The sequence below is a fragment of the Podarcis erhardii genome, assembly GCF_964252035.2.
Source record: "Podarcis erhardii genome assembly, chromosome: 16".
NCBI lineage: Eukaryota > Metazoa > Chordata > Lepidosauria > Squamata > Lacertidae > Podarcis > Podarcis erhardii.
In genome coordinates, this window is record NC_138514.1 from 38,373,885 (window position 1) to 38,397,733 (window position 23,849).

The window sequence follows — 23,849 nt, forward strand, 5'->3', positions numbered from 1 at the left end:
CTCAGAGCTGGACCTCTGTGTCCGGGCTGAACATGAACATAGGGCCTTGTTTAATCCTCACAACAACCCTGTGAGGCAGGTTAGGCTGAAAGGCAGCGACTGAGCCCCAAGACCCACCCAACATGACAGAGCGGGAGGATTTGAACCCTGGTCTCTCCCAGCTCCTATTCCAACACTCTAACCACTGCACTACACTGCCTCTGGCTGCAGTGGAGTCAAATTACCAAAAAAAGGAACTTTCTAATGGTGAGAGCTTTTCAGCAGTGAAACGGACTCCCTTGGAAAGTGGGGGTCTTGCTTTCCTTGGACAATTTTTAACTGAGGACGACCATCTGTCAAAGATTCCTTAGCTGCAATTTCTGCATTTCAGCAGGTTAAACACTTCCAGACCTACAATTCTAGGATTCTGTGGCTGTTTAGCCTCGAGGGCATTAGGCATCGGCCGGCCCTCAGGGTTTTCTTCCAGCAAGAGACCCATCTCGGGTGGCAACAGGGGAGGAGAAACACCAACCCTGCGGGGCGGGCAGTGAACTCTTCTGCCCTTGGCAGCACGCTCATGCCGCAGAATGGGCAATAAAACAGAGCATTGTGCTGAAGTCAGCTGAGGAGGAGGAAAACAGAGATTAATGGGGATGATGTGACTGATAAGAGGCTGTTGGTTTCAGGAAGTTCTTCACCTGTCTCTCGCTCTGTTGCTACCCAGGAAGCAGGATCCTGAGCCAAGGCAGAGAGCACAACAATTTAGAGAAACAAAAGAGGCTTCCTGGTCCACAGCCCAAAGAAAGGGCTGGATCTGTCTTGTTCCAGAGGTTTCAGAATACCAGTTCCTAGAAACCGCAAGAGAGGAGAATGTTGCTCTTGTGCTTGTGGATTTCCCTTGGGGGCACCCGGTTGGCCACTCTAGGAACAGGAGGCTGGACTAGGTGGACCACTGACCTGATCCATCTAGGTTCTTCTTAAGGAGGTCCATTGTGATAGCAGAACCTCCATGTCCAGTGGCAGTCTACCTCTGAATACAAGATAGTAACATCTTGGAGGTCCTGGGCCTCAAGGAAATAAGACTGGCCTCAACCAGGGTCAAGGCCTTTTCGGCTGTGGCCCCGGCCTGGTGGGCCGCTTTGTCACAAGAGACCAGGGCCCTGTGGGATTTGGCATCTTTCCGCAGGGCCTGCAAGATGGAGCTATTCCGCCAGGCCTTTGGCCGGGGTCCAATCTGACTCCCCCTCTCTCCTTATAAGAACTTGGCATGAAAGTGGCCCCCCAACCTTTCTCACAGGCTCATATGAGATCAGTATAAACAGTCAGGCCTGGTGAGCATTTAAGGTCCTCATTCCTATTTTGCGGGTTGCCATCTGATTGGATTTCACTTTGATTCTGACTTGATTTTAAGATGTGTTTTAACTGATGGCTTGATTTTATGGTAATGTGTCATATATTTGATGTTAGCTGCTCTGAGCCCAGTTTGGGCAGGCAAGGCGTGGTATAAATAAAATTTATTATTCTTATTATTATTGGGAACAACAATTGGAGAATACTGTTGCACTCGGATCCTGCTTGTGGGCTTATCTTTGGGGCACCTGACTGGCCACTGTGAGCGCAGTGCTCTTATTACATTCCGATGGAGCCTCCAGGTCCAGAGATAGTCTATCTGGATTATTTGGAGGTATTTGGCCACGGTGAGAACACAATGCTGGGTTAGATGGGCCCACCGCCCTGATCATGATGTTCATAGAGATGAGAGGCCCATCCTTCCTCGTCAAAAGAAACCAGAACATGACCAGAACAACAGGCAAGCAGCCTTGTCCACCTTTCCTCTCCACCCAGCCACGTGTGGGTAGCTGGCCATTGGGGCTCACCCTAAGCCACCCCCCTTGCAAACAGGTACATCAGAAGAACCAAGGAATCGTAGGTGGAAGAGACCACGAGGGTCATCTAGTCCAACCCCCTGAAATGCAGGAATCTTTGCCCAACGTGGTGAGACTTGAGCCCATGACCCTAAGATTAGGTGCCTCATGCTCCACCCTCCAGGATCAGGCCAATGGGAACTTAACTAGAGAAGCATCCTGTCCTCACTCACAGTGGCCACCTAAGTGGTCACAAGCAGGATATCTGGGTGCAAGAGCAGCTCTCTCCTTCTGCAGTTTCCAGCAACTCGTGCTCAGAAGTGCTGCTGCCTCTGACCACCAAGGCCCCCCCCCCCAATAGCCCCCTCCTGCCTCAAGGGCTCCAGTCTTCTTTCCAAGCCCCGCAATCCTGCTCCACGCTCTCCCTGAGTGCCCCTCCTGCTTGCAATGGTGAATTCTTGAGCTTCTGTAATAATAACCTGGGTGGAGAAACAGAGGGATGGGTTGTATTGTATCTGAGGGCTCCCTTGGACAAAAAACAAGGACACCAGCCAGGAATACCAGAGCAAAACAGCAGCCAGTCGGCTTGGTTTTGATTGAAGATTGTCGTGACAGGACTCCCACCTGCCACCAGGTGGAACAAGATGGAAGCCCCAAACAAAAGAGAACCCAAACTTTTATTAGCTGCTAATCCCCATGTTACACCCCCCCCCAAACCACATCACTCATACATCACAGTTACATCATGAAAGGGGAGGTCTGGTGGCGTAATCTGAGCATCCTGCACCCTGCCCCATGGTTCTCCTTGCCCTCCACCAAACACCTATCAAGCGGAACAAAAGAGATCTTTACATTTCCCTGTTTCCCAGCCAAGTTCATCACACCCTTTTGTCTTCATCTGGGTTTGGCATTTCTGGATTGGCTACCTGTCTGGCACTCAGGTATCAGGATGCCAGGGATTATCACTCAGGCAGAGGGGCTGCTGAGGAGCTGAGCTCACATGTCTATAGGAATTTCTGAAGTTTTCCCAGTGAGCCAGTACATAGATACATTTATCAGTGAATTCTTACATTTGGTATCATGCCGCAAAGGCTCTTTGAATAGATAGGAAGAAACTGTGATGAAGTGTTTTGTGGGGACAAATCACAAAAGTCACAAAAGTGATTGTGCTGGTTTTGGTAGTGGGCTGCATGTGCATGATATCTGCTGGAGGGGCAAACCCCCCCCCCCCAACCTGTACATAAATTCCTGCAATAGTATGTATAGAGACCTTGGACTTTTGCGTGGCTTGAATGAGGGCAAGGAATGCAGGACCGAGTCGGGCCATCCATTGCTTTACCTGTGCTTGTCTGCAGCCCTACCCACACCAGGCATGCGGTCACCGGAAAATTCCCTGGGAAGGAAAGTGGACCTTGAGGCAAGAGTTTTCTCGCTCATGCTCTGCATTGTTGACACAATCTCCAGCTACAAACCTTAAAAACAAATTACGGTATGCAGTCAAGCCTTGGGGGGGGGGGAGTGGAATCTGAGGCACAGCTGAAAACAGAGAGAGCTGGCAACTTCCTTCTCTCTGCCACCCCCCCCTTCAAGCAGAGCATGACATCCTCAGGAAAGCCACACCCTCTCATTTGCCAAGAAGGGGACTCACTCTACCTTGCAGGGTTGTTGTGAATGTGGCGCCCAAGAAAGAAAGAAAGAAAGAAAGAAAGAAAGAAAGAAAGAGTAATAAACAAAAATCTGCCCTTATTCCCTTATGGGGGACACAAGAGCCCTTATAGAGTCCTTTGTAGGTTCTCCATCGGTCGGAGAAAATAAGAAGCCAACCAGAGAATATTGAGAAGCAAAGCAGCTCGTAAGCCTGATCTTTATTGATCTGTTGCAAGAGGTTGCTCCCCTCACACACAGGAAAGGAGGAGGACCCAGAACAAAGGTGTGCCTGCTCTTATATAGATATTTTAAATTCCCTGCCCTGGAGCTCAAGACCACCCCTCCATACATCAAACATACATCACAGAATGGGTATAACCCAAGACCACCCCCCAGATACATCATACCTAAATCACAGAAAAGGTGGTCTACAACAGAAATCTGAGTGTGTTGTTTATCTCCTGTCTGGCAGAAAGAAAACCCTTCTCTTTAACCCCCACCCCCAATTTCTGGGCCATTTCAGGGACTCCCCGTTATTTATTTTAACCAAAGCAGAGTTAGGTGCAGCAAGATCACCACCTGCAGGCCAAATTGGCCACACACATTTATAATCAGGGGGTAATAGACAAGAAGCCCAACTCTACTCATTTCAAGCACTTGTATTCGTATTCAACTCCTCCCACAAGAATCCTGGGAACTTTCACCCCCAAAGGTACTGGGAATGGTAGCTCTGTGAGAGGTGAACTATAGTTCCCAGGTTCCTTTGGGGGAAGTCTTAAATAGAGTGTGCATTGGTCACACCCAGCGAGAGCTTCGCAGCTGAGTGGGAATTTGAACCCTGATCTCCCAGGCCCTAGGCCAACACTCTAACCACTAAGCCATCCTGGCTCTGCAAAGTGTCTTACTTTGCAAAATCTCCTGCTTCTTCTTCTCTCCCAGACACTGATACAGACATGGACCCTTTGCAAAACTCCCTTCCCCTCCCCACTTTTTTGGGTAAATATTTTTTTAAAAATAAAATTCATTTTATATTGTATATAAAACAGAGAGAGCGGTTATGTCAACAGGTGAAAAGTAAAGGATGAAAAACAAAACGATAAAACAGGCACATATAAAACAGAGAGAACGGTTATGTCAACAGGTGAAAAGTAAAGGATGAAAAACAAAACAATAAAACAGGCACATAGAATGAGCACAGTTGCACGCGGGTTAGAATAACAAAGTCCAAGTGAAGAATATCGGTGTTATCTGATTATCGAGTCAAGTTCCAGATTTGCCAGGCTTGTGCCAACAGTTATCTTGAAAAAGATGGTCCCACTGTGCATGTCACAAAGAAATGTCCTCACCGAAATTGCAATCTTTGTGTGATTTTCTCCATTATCGTTTTGTCATGACCAGATCCAGGTGCTGTTGGCGGAAATTGATTTTCTAGATCGATTTCATTTGGGGTTTCAGCCTGGCTTTGGCAAAGAAACTGCCCGGGTCGCCTTGTATAATGACCTCTGTCTGGACAATCTTTGGCTAAAGAGTGGTATATAAATTCAGATAAATAATAATAAATAGAGTCATAGAATTGTAGCAGTGGAAATAAGAACAACAATATTCCCAAGTGAGTGCTATCAAATGGTCAGTGTAATATTTTGGGCTGTTTTCCATTGAGTTGCGATGACGACTTGTGCTGCCCAGATCATATATGAGACCAATTCTTTTGACCGGTGCTTTTATTCCTGGGGGGTACACAGGGGTATGCATACCGCTAAACATTTTGTGAATCTAAGTTTGGCCTCATTGAGGGCCAGAATTTCAATATGAGTAGGAAAACGCTAAACATTTTTCTTTTTTTAGGAAAAAAAGCACTGCTTTTGACAATGTGCCCCCAAAATATCCAGTAACATTAATTTTGGACCTTGGTTCCTTTGGTAACATTTCTCATTTCTGTCAAGATTAAATTCTGAGAATCTTGAAGCAGCTTACATCCCCACCCCCTATAGATGGCATGTTCTGAGTTTATTAGGGACGCTGGTGGCACTGTGGGTTAAACCACAGCAGAGCCTAGGACTTGCCGATCACAAGCTCGGCGGTTCGAATCCCCGCGATGGGGTGAGCTCCCGTTGTTCGGTCCCTGCTCCTGCCAACCTAGCAGTTCGAAAGCACGTCAAAGTGCAAGTAGATAAATAGGTACCACTCTGGCGGGAAGGTAAACGGCATTTCCGTGCGCTGCTCTGGTTTGCCAGAAGCGGCTTAGTCATGCTGGCCACATGACCCGGAAGCCGTACGCCGGCTCCCTCGGCCAATAAAGCGAGATGAGCGCCGCAACCCCAGAGTCGGTCACGACTGGACCTAACAGTCAGGGGTCCCTTTACCTTTACCTTTTTACTGAGTTTATTGCAAACTCCTCCAGCAATGAGCTCATGCAAAATGACCCTTCTCATTTCTTCTGCCTCTCCCTTGCAGGAAGCGCAATGTGGCTACACCATCATCCTGATGGCGCTCTTCTGGTGCACAGAGGCCCTGCCGCTGGCCGTCACTGCTCTGCTGCCCGTCATCCTCTTCCCGCTCATGGGCATCATGGACTCCACCACGGTAAGGAGACGGCCGGACCAAAGAGGCTCTCGGTTTTGCAACTGGCCAGCCATGCAGGGCTGACATGACCTGGCGCCCTCTGTTTGCACCTGGACCACAACTCCCATCAGTTCCAGCCAGGGGAGAACAAAGCATGGCCCTCAATAACCCCTCAGGGGCTGCAGCGTAGTGGGAGAGCGTCTGCTTGGCATGCAGAGGGCCCGGGTTCAAGCCCTAATGGTGTCCCCAGCTGAGACTGGGAGGGACATCTGCCTAAAACCCCTGCCAGTCAGTGGACACAAAACTGAGCCAAGATGAACCAATGTTCTGACTCAGTCAGCTTCATTTTAATTAGGCCTTCAAGAGGACTAGAATCTTAATTTGTTTTCAGAATAGCTGTAGCTCTGTGGCAGGACAACTGCTTTGCATGCATAACGCATAATCCCTAGTGTCTCCAGAGGGGCTGGGAAGACCTCTTCCCAGCAACCCTGGAGAGCTGCTGCCGGTCTGAGTGGACAATACTGAGCTAGATGGACTACTGCAGTGATTAAGCGTAAAGGCAGCTTCCTCTGTTCCTCTTTAAATCAGACCTTCAGTTTAGAAAGCTGGTGTGACTTTTAATCTGTTTTTAATTTGCTGTTTTTTCACTTTTTGAAAGTGTTAAATTATTGTTGTTACTTCTTCTTATGGGTAATATTATTGTCTTATTGTTTTTTGGAAACCATTTTGAGATTAGCTTGGTTTTCTTCATTATCAAGTGGCATATAAATTTCAGTATTTTTATTAATCAGTAAGTGGCCTGGAAACTCTGGCTCAGCGCTAAAAGGGCAAGAGAGAGGCTTATAGCAGGGGGGCTGGCCCACTGTCCTTCAGACCTTGGGGGGGGGGTGGACTATATTTTTTTGCGGGGGGGAATGAATGAACTCCTATGCCCCACAAATAACCCAGAGATGCATTTTAAATAAAAAGACACATTCTACTCATGTAAAAACACACTGATTCCCAGACTGTGTGCGGGCCGGATGTAGAAGGCGATTGGGCCGGATCCGGCCCCCGGGCCTTAGTTTGCCTACCCATGGCTTATAGCCTCTCCTGGCTGTCAATGCCCCCCCCCACTGCAAATTGAATCCCTGATCTGGACCTTGTGCAGAGTAGAAATGAGTGCTCTCCACCACAAGAAAAAGTTCCAAAAAGTTTTACTGCAAAACAGTCTTAAACTAGTTACAAAACAGAAACGCAAAGTAACACATTGCTCTAAACAAACTAGCAATGGGGTCAGTCTTCTTTAATTCAGTCCAGGATCTATCCTCTCTCCGATCTCAGAGGGAGCTCCTAAACAACTTCCTTGTTCAACACTGCCGCTGCTGCTGGTGGTTCCATCTCTTGCTGTGACGCCACCACTCACCATGCTCACCGAGCCTCTCCTTGCCGCATTTACCTAGAGTGTAACCTCCTGCCTGATGCAAAGCTCTCTGCAGAGCATGTTAAATACAATGCATTCAAACATAGGCTTGATTAAACTGATATATTTAACACCCCCTCCTTCCCCACAGGTGTGCATGGAGTACCTGAAGGACACCAACATGCTCTTCATCGGGGGGCTGCTGGTGGCCATCGCGGTGGAGCACTGGAACCTGCACAAGCGCATCGCCCTCCGTGTCCTGCTGCTCATCGGGGTCCGGCCAGGCCTGTGAGTCATGCTGCCTGGAGAGAGGGAATGAGGAAGGGGGGGGGCAGGCTCTGGAGGCGGCCCAGAGTCAGGGCACCCCACCTGCTTTGCATGGTTCAATCCCTAGTGGCGTCACCATCTCGGGCCGGGAGAAATCGCCCCTGCCTCTAAGTCCCTGAAGAGCTGCTGCCAGCCAGTGCAAGAAGCACCATGCCTCACTCAGCATAAGGCAGTTTCCTTCCTATTTAAATCAACCCTGAGTTCAGATCCACAGGGAAAGGAATTTTGCCTTTCTTGTATGAGGAGAGCTGTGGCTCAGCAGGAGAGCATCTGCTTTGAATGCAGAAGGCCCCCCTGGTTTGATCCCTAGCAGCATCTCCGGCCTCCCAGTCCAAAACCCTGGAGAGCTGCTGCCAGTCAGTGCAGGAAATCCCAAGCTAGTTGGGCTGACTCGGCATAAGCCAGCTCCCTCTGCTCCATAGCTCGGTGGCAGAGCAGCTGCTTTGCATGCAGAAGGTCCAGGGTCAACCCCCATCCTCCCCAGGTAGAAAAGCCCCTTGGAGTGTTTGCTGCCAGCCAGTGCAGACAACACTGAGCTGGCTGGGCCCAAGTTCTCTTTAAACTGGCTCTTAATTCAGAGCCATGAGGACTGGCACCCTGCTTTATTCTTAATGTCAGAGACCAGACTGAGGATTACAGCTCTGGTGAGGGATGGTGGGAAACTCCCCCTCTTTTTGCTCCTGACCAGGGTCCTGAAGCTGCCCAGGAACAGTGGAGCAGCATACATTTAGAGCATGGGTAGGCAATCTAAGGCCTGGGGGCCGGATGCGGCCCAATTGCCTTCTAAATGCGGCCTGCAGACAGTCCGGGAATCAGCGATTATCCAGGGATTTTCACTCAGGCAGAGGGGCTGCTGAGTAGCTGAGCTAACCTGTCTATATGAATTTCTGAAGTTTTCCCAGTGAGCTAGTACATAGAGACATTTATCAGTGAATTATTACATTTGGTATCGTGCAGCAAAGGCCCTTTGAATAGAAAGGAAGGAACTGCGATGAAGTGTTTTGTGGGGACAAATCACAAAAGTCACAAAGGCGATTGTGCTGGTTTTGGTAGTGGGCTGCATGTGCGTGATATCTGCTGGAGGGGCAAACCCCCCCCCAACCTATACATAAATTCCTGCAACAGACTCTAATGGCTTTGTTCTGCTGATGCACGGCCAAAGCTGGGGAGGGAGCCATTTCTCCAAAGCCCGACACTTAAGGGCCATGGCAGGCGGCCCCTTGGCCTCCACCGTCCAGCATCCCCAATTAGGGCTGAGCCGCCCTGCTCTGGTGGCGAGAGGAGCTGAGTGCCAGCCTTCTGCCCACCCCATCTCAGGCGGGGTCTCCATCCATGGCAGGTGTTGTAAACAAAAATTCCCCTTTTCCCTTATGGGGTATCCAAGAGCCCATATAGAGTCCTTACGTACGTTCCCTATTGGTAGGAGAAAATAACAGAGGCCAACCAGAGAATATTGAGAAGCAAAGCAGCTAGTGAGCCTGATCTTTATTGATCTGTTGCAACAGGGTGCTCCCCTCACCCGCAGGAGAGAGGAGGAACCCAGAACAATGGCGCGCAAGGCATTATAAAGACTTTTGAAATTGCCCATCCTGGAGCTTAAGACCACCCCTCCATACATCATACCTACATCACAGAAAGGGGTGTACCTCAAGACCACCACCCCCAGATACATCACAGAAAGGGTGGTCTACAACAGAAATCTGAGTGCGTTGTTTATCTCCTGTCTGGCAGACCACCTGTTAATGGTCACTTGATTGGATACCCTGGGGAGCCTGGCCAGTCTTTTGCAATGATAAATACTTAGTTCCTGGGCCAGGTCACAGGCTCACACCCTATCCAAACACAGACATAACCTTAAGACAGGATTTGTGAAGGATAAGACAATGGGGAGTCTTGTCCATTTTCCTTTGACCTTGCAGAGAAAACATTTGGTAACTTTGAGACAGTTTGGGAATAAAAAATGGTTCCAGGTCGGCCTTCCTGTGCTGATCTATGTACGGGCTTGGTTGGTACACTTATGAACATTTAACATCTATCTAAGACCTCAAAATTCCTGTCACACAGGCTCCTGATGGGCTTCATGGGCGTCACCGCCTTCCTCTCCATGTGGATCAGCAACACGGCCACCACCGCCATGATGGTCCCCATCGCCCAGGCCGTCCTGGAGCAGCTTCACAGGTCCGAGCTGGAGCGGCTGCAGGCCAAGGAGGCCGTGGCCAAGAAGGGGACCGTCAATGGAGGCTTTGAGCTGCAGGAGACCGTCCACCAGCAAGGTAGGGTCGGGTTCAGGACCGTCACTCAGCCCTCCTTCCTCTGAAGCCACCGGAAGGACGTCAGAAGAGCCCCGGAGAAGGATCAGGCCAAAGGGGGAACATCTAGGCCGGCACCCGGCGCTCTCCAGTTGTCGCTCCCCATTGTCTGGTATTCAGAGGTAGACTGTTCCTGGGGATGGAGGCTCTGCAATTGCAATGGAGCTCTGTAAGAAGAGCTGGATCGGGCCATAGGGAGCCTGTCTAGTTCAGCCTCCTCTTCTCACAGGGACCAACCAAAAGAGAAGCCCCCAAGCAGAGCCCCCTCCTCTCCTGTGGTTTTCAGCAATTCGCATCCGGAAGCACTGCTGTTTAGGGAAGCTTTTAATGTTTAATAGACAATTGTACAGTGGTACCTCGGGTTACATACGCTTCAGGTTACATACGCTTCAGGTTACAGACTCCACTAACCCAGAAATAGTGCTTCAGGTTAAGAACTTTGCTTCAGGATAAGAACAGAAATCATGCTCCGGCGGCGTGGCAGCAGCAGGAGGCCCCATTAGCTAAAGTGGTGCTTCAGGTTAAGAACAGTTTCAGGTTAAGAACGGACCTCCGGAACAAATTAAGTACTTAACCCGAGGTGGCTGGGGAAACCCAGCCGGATGGGCGGGGTATAAATAAATAAATAAATAAATGATGATGATGATTAAATACCCTGCCCATCTGGCTGGGTTGCTCCAGCCACTCTGGGTGGCTTCCAACACACACACACACACACACACACACACACACACACACACACACACAAATCAAACATTAAGAGTAACAATCAGATCCTATATAAAAAGTCACGATAACTTTAAAATAAACAACTTATACCACAAATCATACAAAACGATGTAAAAGGTGGCCGAAATATTGGGAAATTTTGGAACAAGAGGGAGATAAATTAAAATTGCAGAGCTTTGAAAAACTAAAAAACAAAGTGCGAGATTGGCTTCATTATTATCAAATAATGGAGGCATATAATTTGGATAAGAAAATTGGCTTCCAGGTGGAAAAATCAAAATTAGAAACAGAACTGTTAGATCCCAAAACTAAGATTTTGTCAAGAATGTATAACTTGCTGTTGAAATGGAACACTCAAGATGAAACGGTGAAATCTGCTATGATTAAATGGGCTCAAGATGTTGGACACAACATTATGTTGGCTGACTGGGAACAGTTATGGACCACAGGTATGAAGTTCACGGCATGTAATGCCTTAAGAGAGAATATTATGAAAATGATATACAGGTCAAGCTTGCAAAAATATATCAGTGATACACCAGTCAAGCTTGCAAAAATATATCATTTGTCTGATAATAAATGTTGGAAATGTAAAGAGACTGAAGGAACATTCTTTCACCTTTGGTGAAACGTGCCCAAAGATTAAGGCTTTCTGGGAGATGATCTATAATGAAATGAAAAAGGTATTTAAATATACCTTCCTGAAGAAACCAGAGGCCTTTCTCCTGGGCATGGTCGGCCAACTGGTGCGAAGGGAGGATAGAACCTTTTTTATGTACGCTACTACAGCAGCAAGAATACTCATTGCAAAGTATTGGAAGACACAAGAACTACCCACCCGGGAAGAATGGCAGATGAAGGTGATGGATTACATGGAACTGGCGGAAATGACTGGCAGAATCCGAGACCAGGGAGAAGAGTCAGTAGAAGAAGACTGGAAGAAATTTAAAGTCTATCTACAGAAACAGAGATCTACAACCTCTCCTGGACAATGACAGTTCTCTTTCTCAAGCTCTGGGAGGAAGACCTTTCATTGCCTACAGACAGCCACCCAGTCTTAAACAACTCCTAACCCACAATAATACTACAACCAGACCTAACACGGACACTGGCACCAGAGCCTGCAATAAACCCAGATGCCAACTTTGCTGCCACATACACCCGGACAACACCATTACTGGCCCCAACAACATCACACATACCATCTCGGGACTATTTAATTGCTCATCGTCTAACATTGTGTATGCCATAAAATGCCAACAGTGTCCTTCAGCTCTCTATATTGGACAAACAGGCCAGACCTTACACCAAAGAATAAACGGACATAAATCGGACATCAGGAATCACAAGACAGAGAAACCAGTAGGAGAACACTTCAATCTCCCAGGACATTCTATACAAGATCTCAAAGTAGCTGTTTTACTACAAAGGAATTTCAGAAATAGACTGGAAAGAGAAGCTGCTGAATTACAACTTATCACCAAACTTAAAACCATGGAGAAACCTGGTCTGAACAAAGACCTTGGATTCTTATCTCATTATACATGACAAAGCCATTTTTCACCTTTTCACCCCTTGCTTTTTCCTGTAAGACCTATTGCAGTCGTTAAGAGTCGTCAACAGGCTCATCACAGCTATCTGCCAATCACCCATTCCCACCACCCTTCTGAGTAATACCCCTCCCCACCTTCTCACTATATAGAAGGGTCTGGAAACTTCTGTTTCAGTGTATCTGAAGAAGTGTGCATGCACACGAAAGCTCATACCAAGAACTGACTTAGTTGGTCTTTAAGGTGCTACTGGAAGGAATTTGTTTTGTTTTGACTATGGCAGACCAACACGGCTACCTATCTGTTACAGAAACATTGTAAAATTAAGGAATGTTAGAAGGATGCTGGAATGAAGCTATGTGGTTTTAGCAGTAATGTTATAAAGGATTAAGTAAAAATGGATTGTCAACAGGTCAGAATGTAAAGTTACAATATATTAAGATAAATTAGTAAGATAAAAACAAAGAAGGAAAGGATTTGCTGAAACAACTAATGAACTAGATTACAAAAAAGGGAGGTGTGAGGAGGTCAAGGAAACAAGCAAATGATAGATAAGATATGGAAAGATGGATTTGTTTTTAATTGTTTTTTATTTTTTCTGTATTTTGTATTTTCTGTTTTTTCTTTTATTCTTGTAACTTTTTGAAACACCAATAAATATTATTTTTAAAAAAACACAAAACGATGTAAAAGGGTTAAATGAAGAAACAAGGTCCTCACCCAATGCTCCAGCCACTAGGCTACCGCTGCCTCTCCCCCAACCTTGCTTGGGCCAGCCTTACTGCCCCTCTCTCCCCCTCACCAACCCCTCTCTCGCCTCCCGCAGTGAACGGACACGTTGTGACTGTGGAGAAGGAGAAAGTGTCCCACGAGCAGCAGCAGCTGGAGAAGAAGCACCTGACCTTGTGCAAAGGAATGAGCCTTGCGGTGTGTTACGCGGCCAGCATTGGGGGAATCGCCACCCTGACGGGGACCACGCCCAACCTGGTGATGAAGGGGCAGATGGACGAGTGAGTACCGAGTCAGGCTCTGGCCCTGGCCCTGGGGGAGGATAGCCTGGCTTCCTTAGGGCCCGGGACCTCTAAACAATGGTTGTTCATGGACCTTAAGGTCCTCTGCGGGGTAGACCAGGACATAGCTGTCAACCATCCCTTATTTGGTGGGAAAGTCCCATATCCCAGCGCTGTGTCCCGCTGCTGTTCCTTATTGATGATGTCCCTTAAATTTCCTGGGTTTCAAAGGAAGCAGCTCCTCTCCCTCCCTCCCTGCCGGCCAGGGAGGAGGGAGGTTCCAACTGTGTTGCTTGGCTGCGTTGCTCACCCAATAAGGAGTTTAAGAACGACTGGGAGGTGGAGCTTGCATGCCTTGTGCCGATCAAATCGGCTGCGTTGCCTGGGGACTCGCCTTTGCTCAGCGCTTCCCAGCGGAGAGGGGACGGTGGTTTTCCTTGCTGCATCCCCTTTGCCGGGTTGCTGCGCTGTGGGAACCACCGCTTGAGGCTTCGTTTGGCTGCTGGCTGGGCTTTCTGCCTTTGGCTCGGAGGGGCTCAGAAGTTGAACATACCTGTGCTCGCAAAATCCCTTATTTTGGCTGCTGATCCCTTATTTTCGAGGCTGCTGGTCCCTTATTTTCAAATCTGTAAGTTGACAGCTATGGACCAGGAGAGGCGGTCCCGCAGATACGAGGGCCCTAAGCCACAAAGGGCTTTAAAGGTCAAGACCGGCACCTCTTGTGGGTTCCTTCCGATTCTATGACCCCCATTTGTTCTCTGCTTGAGCTACACTCATAAGGAGAAGGAAGAGTCCCTGACTCAGAACCAGGGATGGATGAGAATCTGTCCATTTCAGCTTCTCGTTCTTCTTCACATGGTTGTATTGGTTTGGTTAAAGAGAGATTGGATAATCGCCTGTCAGGGAATGTTTAGCTGCGATTCTTTCCATGTATAGAATTGTTTTCTACAACCCCCCCCCCAAGTATTTCTACGCTGCCCCATCATGAAGTATCAAAGCAGCGGGCAATCTTATTAACTGCAATTCCTGTGTTGCAGGGATTGGGTGAGATCACCCATGGGATCCCTTCCAAATCGACTGTCCTATTATTCCTCCATATTTTGTGACGCGATTCAGCAACCGAACAAAATGCACCCACTGCGGGGAGGGGGAAGGTGTGCAATAATTAAAATGCACAGGGTTAACGACATGAATTGCAAACCCACCTCCAAGCCAACCAAGCCGCTCGCATTTCACGGCTCCCCTTTCTCCTCGCCAGCCTCTTCCCCGACAATGGCAACGTGGTCAACTTTGCCTCGTGGTTCAGCTTCGCCTTCCCCACCATGGTGGTCCTGCTAATCCTCTCCTGGGTCTGGCTGCTGCTGCTGTTCCTGGGCATGGAGTAAGTCAAAACCCACAGGTGATAATGCGGTGGGAATGTGGGTGGGAGACTCGTGCAGGTGTTAATGGAGAAATCTGAGGGCTCCCTTGGACAAAAAACAAGGACACCAGCCAGGAATACCAGAGTAAAACAGCAGCCAGTCGGCTTGGTCTTGATTGAAGACTGTCGTGACAGGACTCCCACCTGCCACCAGGTGGAACAAGATCGAAGCCCTGAACAAAACTTTTATTAGCTGCTAATCCCCATGTTACACCCCCCCAAAAAAACTACATCATGGTTACATCATGAAAGGGGAGGTCTGGTGGCAGTAATCTGAGCATCCTGGACCCTGCCCCATGGTTCTCCTTGCCCCCCACCAAACACCCATCAAGTGGAACAAAAGAGATCTTTACATTTCCCTGTTTCCCAGCTTCATCTGGGTTTGGTATTTCTGGAATGGCTACCTGTCTGGCACTCAGGTATCAGGATGCCAGGGATTATCACTCAGGCAGAGGGGCTGCTGGGTAGCTGAGATCATATGCCTATATGAATTTCTGAAGTTTTCCCAGTGAGCCAGTACACAGATGCATTTATCAGTGAATTCTTGCATTTGGTATCGTGCAGCAAAGGCCCTTTGAATAGATAGGAAGGAACTGTGATGAAATGTTTTTTGGGGACAAATCACAAAAGTCACAAAAGCGATTGTGCTGGTTTTGGTAGTGGGCTGCATGTGCATGATATCTGCTGGAGGGGCAACCCCCCCCCAACCTGTACATAAATTCCTGCAACACAGGAGAGACCCACATGGAAGAAGGTCACTCCTGTCTCTCCACCCAAGACCAGCATGTAAAAAAGAAGGCATCAGATGTCAAAGCGATAAATAACTACCTGACATTCAGAAGACATCTTAAGGCAGCCCTGTTCAGGGAAGTTTTTAATCTGTGATATTTTAGTGTATCTCTGGTTTTTATGGAAGCCGCCCAGAGTGGCTGGGGAAACCCAGCCAGATGGGCGGGGTACAAATAATAAATTATTATTATTATTATTATTATAGTCCTTATGCCTTATGCAGAGTCAGACCATGGGCCCATTGACCTCAGAGTTGCCTGCACTGACTGGCAGCCATGGCTTGCCAGGGTTTCAGGCTAGGGAGTCTCTCCTGGCCCTACGCAGAGATGACGTTGGGGGTTGAGCCTTCTGCATGCATGCTCTGTCCTCAGGTATGGACTTTTGCAGTGCAGCTGGTGTAAGGCAATTTCCTGTGATCCTAAATCGGGTTGGGGTAGGGGGTGAGTCTGAGGCCCCCAAAGAGCCGCTGCCAGCCAGAGCAGACAATGCAAGGCTAAGTGAGCAAAGAGTTTGAGTGGGTCTAAGGTAGCTGCTGAGGTTCATATGTTTGGCCCAGTGACACCCACTCTGCCCAGCTGGCTAGGTCTTCTTTTAGGGACTGGTCACAAGGCATTTTGAGATACTCAGTGTTGGAGAGACATTAAGCTCTGCCAGCCATACACCAGCTCATGGCTATCTATCTATCTATCTATCTATCTATCTATCTATCTATCTATCTATCTATCATCTCTCTCTCTCTCTCTCTCTCTCTTATCTATCTATATCTATCTCTCATCTATCTAATCTATCATCTATCTCTATCTATCTATCTATCTATCTATCTATCTATCTATCTATCTATCATCTATCTATCTATCTATCTATCTATCTATCATCTATCTATCTATCTATCATCTATCTATCTATCTATCTATCTATCTATCTATCTATATCTATCATCTCTCTCTCTCTCTCTCTCTATCATCTATCTATATCTCTATCTATCATCTATCTATCTATATCTCTATCTATCATCTATCTATCTATATCTATATCTATATCTATCTATCTATCTATCTATCTATCATCTATCTATCTATCTATCTATCTATCTATCTATCTATCTATCATCTATATCTATCATCATCTCTATAATCTATCTATTTATCATCTATATCTATCTAACTAACTATCATCTATCAATCTCTATCATCTATCTAATCTATCTATCATCTATATCTATCTCTATCATCCATCTATCTATCTATCTATCTATCTATCTATCTATCTATCTATCATCTATCTATCTATCATCTATCTATCTATCTATCTATCTATCTATCTATCTATCTATCTATCAGTGCTCTCATAAAATTTATACTCTGCTTGATAGCAAAAGAAAACCTCAAGATTAACCTAAAACTTTCAATAAGTGAAAGTAACAATAGACTAAAAGCAGATTAAAACTTGCATCAGATTTCTAAGCATCTGGACAGGCTTCTGAATGAAATTGTATTGAACAGGAACCCAAAATGTACAGTGAAGACGTCTGCTGGATATCAATAGGCAGGGAGTTCCCAAGTACAGCCACATTAAAAGGGCAATTTATTTCAAATGTGGAACAGGGAATTATGTGGCCTGAATCACAACGCAGATCGAAGCGGCCAAACGGGTGTACACGGGTTCAGGTCAACTGGCAGGTCAACTGGCCCCAAGTTGTGAAAAGGGTTTGCACCGAAATAGGAACACCATGAAGTTGGTCCATGATGAGCAGCCTGTGCAGATCTCAAATCTCACTGCCATCAGCAATTATGCTGCAGCATCCAGCAGTAATTGCAGCTTCCGGATCGAGCCCGAGGAGAGTCCTACATGGAGCTCATTGCAGCAATCCAATGACTGTGGCAATTTTTTTTGTGGCCGGAGCTGCGCTTGGTCAAAGGCACTTCTGGCCACGGAGGCTCCCCGAGTCTCTAGGGATGGAGCTGGACCCAGAAGCAGGGAATGGCCCCTCTTAAATGGGTTTTGTCCCCCAGGGGAACCACAACCTGCCCCCATCTTATTTCTCTCTTCCTTTCCAGCTTCCGGAAGAACTTTGGGTGCGGCACCAACGATTCGGAGAAGGCAGGCTCTCGGATGGCCTACCGCATCATCAAGAACCAGCACCAGGCGCTGGGGCCCATGAAGTTCTCTGAAATCACCGTCCTGGTCCTCTTCATCATCCTGGTGCTGCTCTGGTTCACCCGGGAGCCAGGCTTCATGCCGGGATGGGCGAGTGCCGCCTTCACCTGGGACGGGAAGAGGTGAGAGAGGGGCACACCTTCCCTGCTCCTTCCTGCCCTGGCCTAGAAATGTCCTGCCTGCTTGTGGATTTCCCTTGGGGGCACCTGGTTGGCCACAGTGAGAGCAGGAAACTGGGCTAGAACCTCCAGCTCCAGAGGCAGTCTATCTGGTCCCCCAGGTTCCATGGGGCATTTGACTGCTGTGAGAGTAGAAGGCTGGGCTAGATGGGCTCCCTCTGGCCCGATTCGGCCTCAGCCAGACTCATCTTCTGATCCTCGCCTGCGATGCCCATCCTTTCCCCCACAGCTACGTCACCGATGCCACGGTCGTCATCTTCATTTCGATGCTGCTATTCCTCATCCCCTCGGAGGTGCCCAGATGCAGCTTCCGGAGCCGCACCCCACCAGGAGGTGAGCAATGCTGCCCCCATGCTGCCCCCCTAACCTGCAAGTGGTTCACAGAATTGCAGAGGTGGGAGGGACCCCCAAAGGCCATCTAGTCCAGCCCCAGGGGCTCACAGACCCTTTGCATTGCAGGGCAGATCCGGGTGACCCCGGCCCTCCTGGACTGGCCAACCGTTAATCAGAAGATGCCCTGGAACATCGTCATCCTCTTGGGAGGAGGCTTTGCCTTGGCCAAAGGCAGTGAGGTGATCCCCCTTGGGCTGCTGCTATTGTTGTTGTTGTTGTTGTTGTTGTTGAGTCGTTTAGTCGTGTCCAACTCTTTGTGACCCCCTGGACCAGAGCACGCCAGGCACTCCTGTCTTCCACTGCCTCCTGCAGTTTGGTCAAACTCATGCTGGTAGCTTCGAGAACACTGTCCAACCATCTCGTCCTCTGTCGTCCCCTTCTCCTTGTGCCCTCCATCTTTCCCAACATCAGGGTCTTTTCCAGGGAGTCTTCTCTTCTCATGAGGTGGCCAAAGTCTTGGAGCCTCAGCTTCAGGATCTGTTGTTGTTGTTGCTTTTTTCTGGGGAGACGCAGGGGTACGCATACCCCTAAACATGTTGTGAACCTTTGTACTTTTGTCCGTTTATTGTACAGTGATACCTTGGTTTACAACCATAATCTGTTCCAGAGGTCTGGTTGTAAACCAAAACAGGTTGTAACCCAAGGCGCACTTTCGCCAATAGGGCCTCCCAAATTTTTTTGTTGTAATAATAATAAAAAGGGTTGCAATAATAAAAAAGGGACACACACTTCAGGGTTTGATGTGGTTGTAATCCAAAACGGTTGCAAACCAAGGTACCACTGTATTTATTTTTCCCGATTTGAACTATAAAATGGTGATTTTCTTGAGTCAAAATGAGAGTACCCCTAAGCATTTTTTAAGAAAAAAAGCACTGATGATGATGATGGTTTTCCCTCCTCCCCCGTCATTTAATCTCCACAACACCCAGTGAGCGGAAGAGGGACTCAGTGAGCTTTATATCCAAGTGGGGGATATGAACCCTGATCTCTCACTGGTTCCTAGTCTGATGCTCTAACCACTACACCGCCACTGCCTCTCACTTTCCCACGAGGTCCCACCGAGATGGGTGAGTGACCTGACTCAGATCAACATCAGCAATGACTCATCCAAAGCACTAGGGGGCGCACAAGCCGTGCTGAACTGGCATTCAAGGGATGAATGACTTGGCTGCTCTATTATCCCCTGGGAAGCTCAGCTGCAACAATATTATTTTAGGAGCCCACCCTATACTTGGGGCTGCAGGTTGCTCTGAAGTCTTTTTAATGCTGCGGGGTTTTTTAATTGCTGCAAGACACCGCAGAACCTTATCGTGATGGGTGGTTAAGAAATAAGAATAAGAAATAAAAATCATAGAACAGGAGAGTTGGAAGGGACCTCCAGGGTCTTGTTGTTGTTTAGTCGTTGAGTCGTGTCCACCTCTTTGTGACCCCCTGGACCAGAGCACGCCAGGCCCTCCTGTCTTCCACTGCCTCCCACAGTTTGGTCAAAATCATGCTGGTAGCTTTGAGAACACTGTCCCACCATCTCGTCCTCTGTCGTCCCCTTCTCCTTGGGCCCTCCATCTTTCCCAACATCAGGGTCTTTTCCAGAGAGTCTTCTCTTCTCATGAGGTGGCCAAAGTCTTGGAGCCTCAGCTTCAGGATCTGTCCTTCCAGTGAGCACTCAGGGCTGATTTCCTTCAGAATGGAGAGGTTTGATCTTCTTGCAGTCCATGGGACTCTCAAGAGTCTCCTCCAGCACCAGAATTCAAAAGCATCCATTCTTCGGCGATCAGCCTTCTTTATGGTCCAGCTCTCACTTCCATACATCACTACTGGGTCTAGTCCTGCCCATACAGGAATCTCAGCTGAAGCGGATTTGGGGAGCCGCGTTTGTGTGAGAAGCCAGGGTCTGTGCCCCTCTGTCTGGTCCTCCATCAATGACACCCCCCCTTGTCCTTTTTCCTTCCAGGCGTCTGGCCTGTCCAAATGGCTGGGGAGCAAGCTGACCCCCCTGGAGAGCATCCCTCACCCAGCCATCGCCTTTGTGCTCTGCCTGCTGGTTGCCGTCTTCACCGAGTGCACCAGCAACGTGGCCACCACCACGCTTTTCCTGCCCATCCTGGCTTCCATGGTAAGCGTGGCAAAAAGGAAGGGCTCGTTCGCGCAGCAAAAAGGGGTTAACCTACGAAACTCCCTCCCACTTGGAGGGGTTGCAAAGAGAGATGGAGACATTCGCAGAGGAGGAGAGAACTAGCTGGAGGCCACAATGCTTCTGAATGCCACTGGCTAGAGACCACAAGAGGGAAGAATTGCTCGGATCCTGCTTGTGGGTTTCCCGTTGGGGCATCTGCTCGGCCTCTGTGAGGACAGAAGGCTGGACTAGACGGGTCCTTTAGGGCCTGATCCAGCTCTTCTTATGGAAGTCTCTTGTGATAGCAGAACCTCCATGCCCAGGGACAGTCTACCTCTGAATCTCAGACAATGGGGAATGACAGCTGGAGAGTTCCTGCTGCTTGTGGGCTTCTTGGGCCCTCTTGGGCCTGATCCAGCCAGACACCCCCCCATCTCCTCCTGCCTTTTGTTGCCCCCAGGCCCAGGCCATCTGCCTCAATCCCCTCTACGTGATGCTGCCTTGCACCCTCTCCGCCTCGCTGGCCTTCATGCTCCCAGTGGCCACCCCTCCCAACGCCATCGTCTTCTCCTACGGGCAGCTGCACGTCATAGACATGGTGAGTGAGGGTCACGCCGTTGTAATAGTAATAGTAATAGTAATAGTAATAGTAATAGTAATAATAAATTATTTATACTCCGCCCTCCCCAGTCAAGACCGGGCTCAGGGCAGCTAACACCAGATATAAAACAAATTGATTGAAATACAACTTAAAAACAAGATTAAAAGACAACATTCAAACATTCAAACATTCAAATGCAGCCTCATTTCAGTGGAAACTCAACTCAAAAACTTTTTGGGGGATAAAAACGTCAAGTCTTCACCAAGGCTAACTATCCAGACTGGTCCTACATGGCCAGAAAAAAAGCCAGGGAAGTCCCAAAGTAGGAGTTCCATCACAGAAGGAGAAAGGGGAAGAGGATCAAGTTGATTCCAAGCCAAAGGCCAGGCGGAACAACTCTGTCTTACAGGCCCTGCGGAAAGAAATCAGATCCTTCAGGCCCCTGGTCTCATGAGGCAGAGCATTCCACCAAGCCGGAGCCAGTGTTAAAAAGGCCCTGGCTCTGGTTGAGGCTAATCTGACTTCCTTAGGGCCTGGGACCTCTAGGGCGTTGCTATTTATGGACTTTAAGGTCCTCCGCGGGGCATACCAGGAGAGGCGGTCCCGTAGGTACGAGGGTCCTAGGCCGTGTAGGGTTGGAAGGGACCCTCTGGGGTCATCTAGTCCAGCCCCCGCAAAGCCAGTGCCATCACCTCGGGCTCTGCCCATCCAGGAGCTTCCCTGGGCAGGGGGTGGCAGAAAGAGAGGGGGGGTTGTCGACTCCAGCACCCTCTAATGGTCCCTCCTGCAGTGGCGCCCAGTTGCCTATTCGGACTGGTGGGGAGGATGGCAGAGGCCAGCAGTGGGTGGAGCTAAGGCCAACAAGAGGCGGAGCCAACTCATTCCAGCTTTGCCCCCCCCATCCTCCTGCGAAGAGGAAGGTGGAGGAAGTACAGTGATATCTCAAGGCACATCTAGGACGGCTGCTCTTTCTTGGGGCAAGGGGGATAGAGCCCCTGCTTGGCATGCAGAAGGGCCCTTTCCTGAAACCCTGATGAGCTGCTGCCAGTCAGTGCAGGCAGAACTGACCTAGATTCTGTCTGGCTCACTCTACGGCCTCTTCTGGCATCCTGATCTCCTCTCCTTGTGTCCTCAGGTCAAAGCCGGCTGCATGCTGAACTTACTGGGGGTCTTGACCATCACTCTGGCCATCAACACCTGGGGCTTCCCCATCTTTGACCTCCACAATTTCCCAAGTTGGGCAAACGGCACCGCAGGTCAATGCTGAGCCCGGGGAAGCGACTCTCTCGCAAACGCGCTTCGGATCCTCGAGCGGCAACTCCTACGCTCCGCCGAGGGGCCGGCTCGCTTGGGGGGCCGTGGAGGCGCAAACGCAGCCTTCCCAAGCCGGCAGCGGCTGTGGACGGGGCTCCCCTCCCTCCCTCGCTGGGATTTCTTCTGCCCCAGTTGTAGCACCCGTGTGGAGCTTAGCAGTGGGGCACCTCACCTCACAGACCCAGCGTTGTGGGGCAGGAAAGAAATGGCCCCCTCCCAGATCTCCACCCAGCACCATCTTCCCTGGGCAACACACCACAGGATCATAAAGTTGGGAGGGGGACACCCAGAGGCCATCTAGTCCAGCCCCCTGCAATGCAGGAATCACTTCTCAAGAATCCCTGGCAGGCGCCCGTCCAACTTCTGTTTAAAAGCCTCCAGAGAAGGAAAGTCTGCTCCCTCCTGAGGTCATGGAATTGTGGAGGAGGGAGGGCCCCCCAAAGGTCATTTAGTCCAACCCCTGCGATGCAGGACCGTTTCATCAGACGCAGAGCGCCGGCGTGTCTGGGCGTGTCTTTCTGCCGCTGGTCCTTTTTACAGGTTGCTGCCGAGTAGTTCTGTGTGAGCCACCAACAGCGGGCAGGCAGAGCCAAGACACCCCCCCCAACCTCCTTGTGACCCCCACCAGCCGCTGGGCACCATGGGCACCGTGCCCCGTTGGTGCCTCCCATCTTCCAAGGAGGTCGGGGCTTCCAGGCCCCCGGGAAAAACACAACAGCTCTTTTGTGCAATAAAGAAAGTGTGGGCCAAAACCGTATTGTGGTTGTTCTCATGCGTTTAAGGGGATCTGTGGATCACACACAGTCACACACATACACAGAGTCTATTTAAAGTGCTTTTATCTCACTCCAGGCCCAAAAATAATAATCCATAGTACCTCACAAATATCAGTGATAACAGAGTCGCCGAGCTCAAGTTTTAGAGACCCAGCACAGAAGGAAAGAGCATCCGGAGGGAAGAGGAAAAAAGCAAGTTCTGGCACTAGGTCTTATCTATGGTTATCAGGGCTGGATTTAGGTTTGATGAGGCTCTAAGCTACTGGAGGTAATGGGGCCCTTTATATGTCCAGCTGTCCTTTGTCAACCACAAATTGTCGCTGTTTTTTGTGTTGAATATATGCTATATGATAATTAGTGGACCTAATAGGGATCTAAAGCCATTTGCACATGTTGTTGCCATGCAACCAGCCCATGCAGAATGTAGGCACCCTATATATAGAAATGAGCAAACCAGGGATATTTTAGGGAGCAGGCGAGCAGGCGGGGCCCATTACATACATCACAGGAGCCTACACAACACAAAACACTGTTACTGTATGTAGGTTTTATTTCATTTGTTTTTTATCTTATATTTTGGAAATGAACATCCAGGTTTTTTTTCCTTTAAATTTTTTTGGGGGGCCCCAGAAGGTGGGGCCCAAAGCTATAGCTTGTTTAGCTTATATGTAAATCCAGCCCTGATGGTTATGCATAATAGGGGGGAAAGGGGAGGGGAAACAAATTT

General features: G+C 48.9%; 1 protein-coding gene across 1 annotated transcript in view; it reads left to right on the forward strand.

Annotated features, from left to right (window-relative positions):
* Positions 1-23,098, forward strand: part of SLC13A2 (solute carrier family 13 member 2) — a 29,894-nt gene extending 6,796 nt beyond the window's left edge. Inside the window, exons 2-12 of the mRNA XM_081843740.1 lie at positions 5,946-6,074; positions 7,607-7,743; positions 9,847-10,055; positions 13,197-13,380; positions 14,639-14,761; positions 17,647-17,868; positions 18,155-18,258; positions 18,385-18,497; positions 20,270-20,431; positions 20,892-21,029; positions 22,168-23,098. Of these exons, the coding sequence (XP_081699866.1) occupies positions 5,946-6,074; positions 7,607-7,743; positions 9,847-10,055; positions 13,197-13,380; positions 14,639-14,761; positions 17,647-17,868; positions 18,155-18,258; positions 18,385-18,497; positions 20,270-20,431; positions 20,892-21,029; positions 22,168-22,299 (1,653 nt within the window). The 3' untranslated portion in view covers positions 22,300-23,098. The remainder of the gene's footprint in view (positions 1-5,945; positions 6,075-7,606; positions 7,744-9,846; positions 10,056-13,196; positions 13,381-14,638; positions 14,762-17,646; positions 17,869-18,154; positions 18,259-18,384; positions 18,498-20,269; positions 20,432-20,891; positions 21,030-22,167) is intronic.
* Positions 23,099-23,849: the final 751 nt, after the last annotated feature.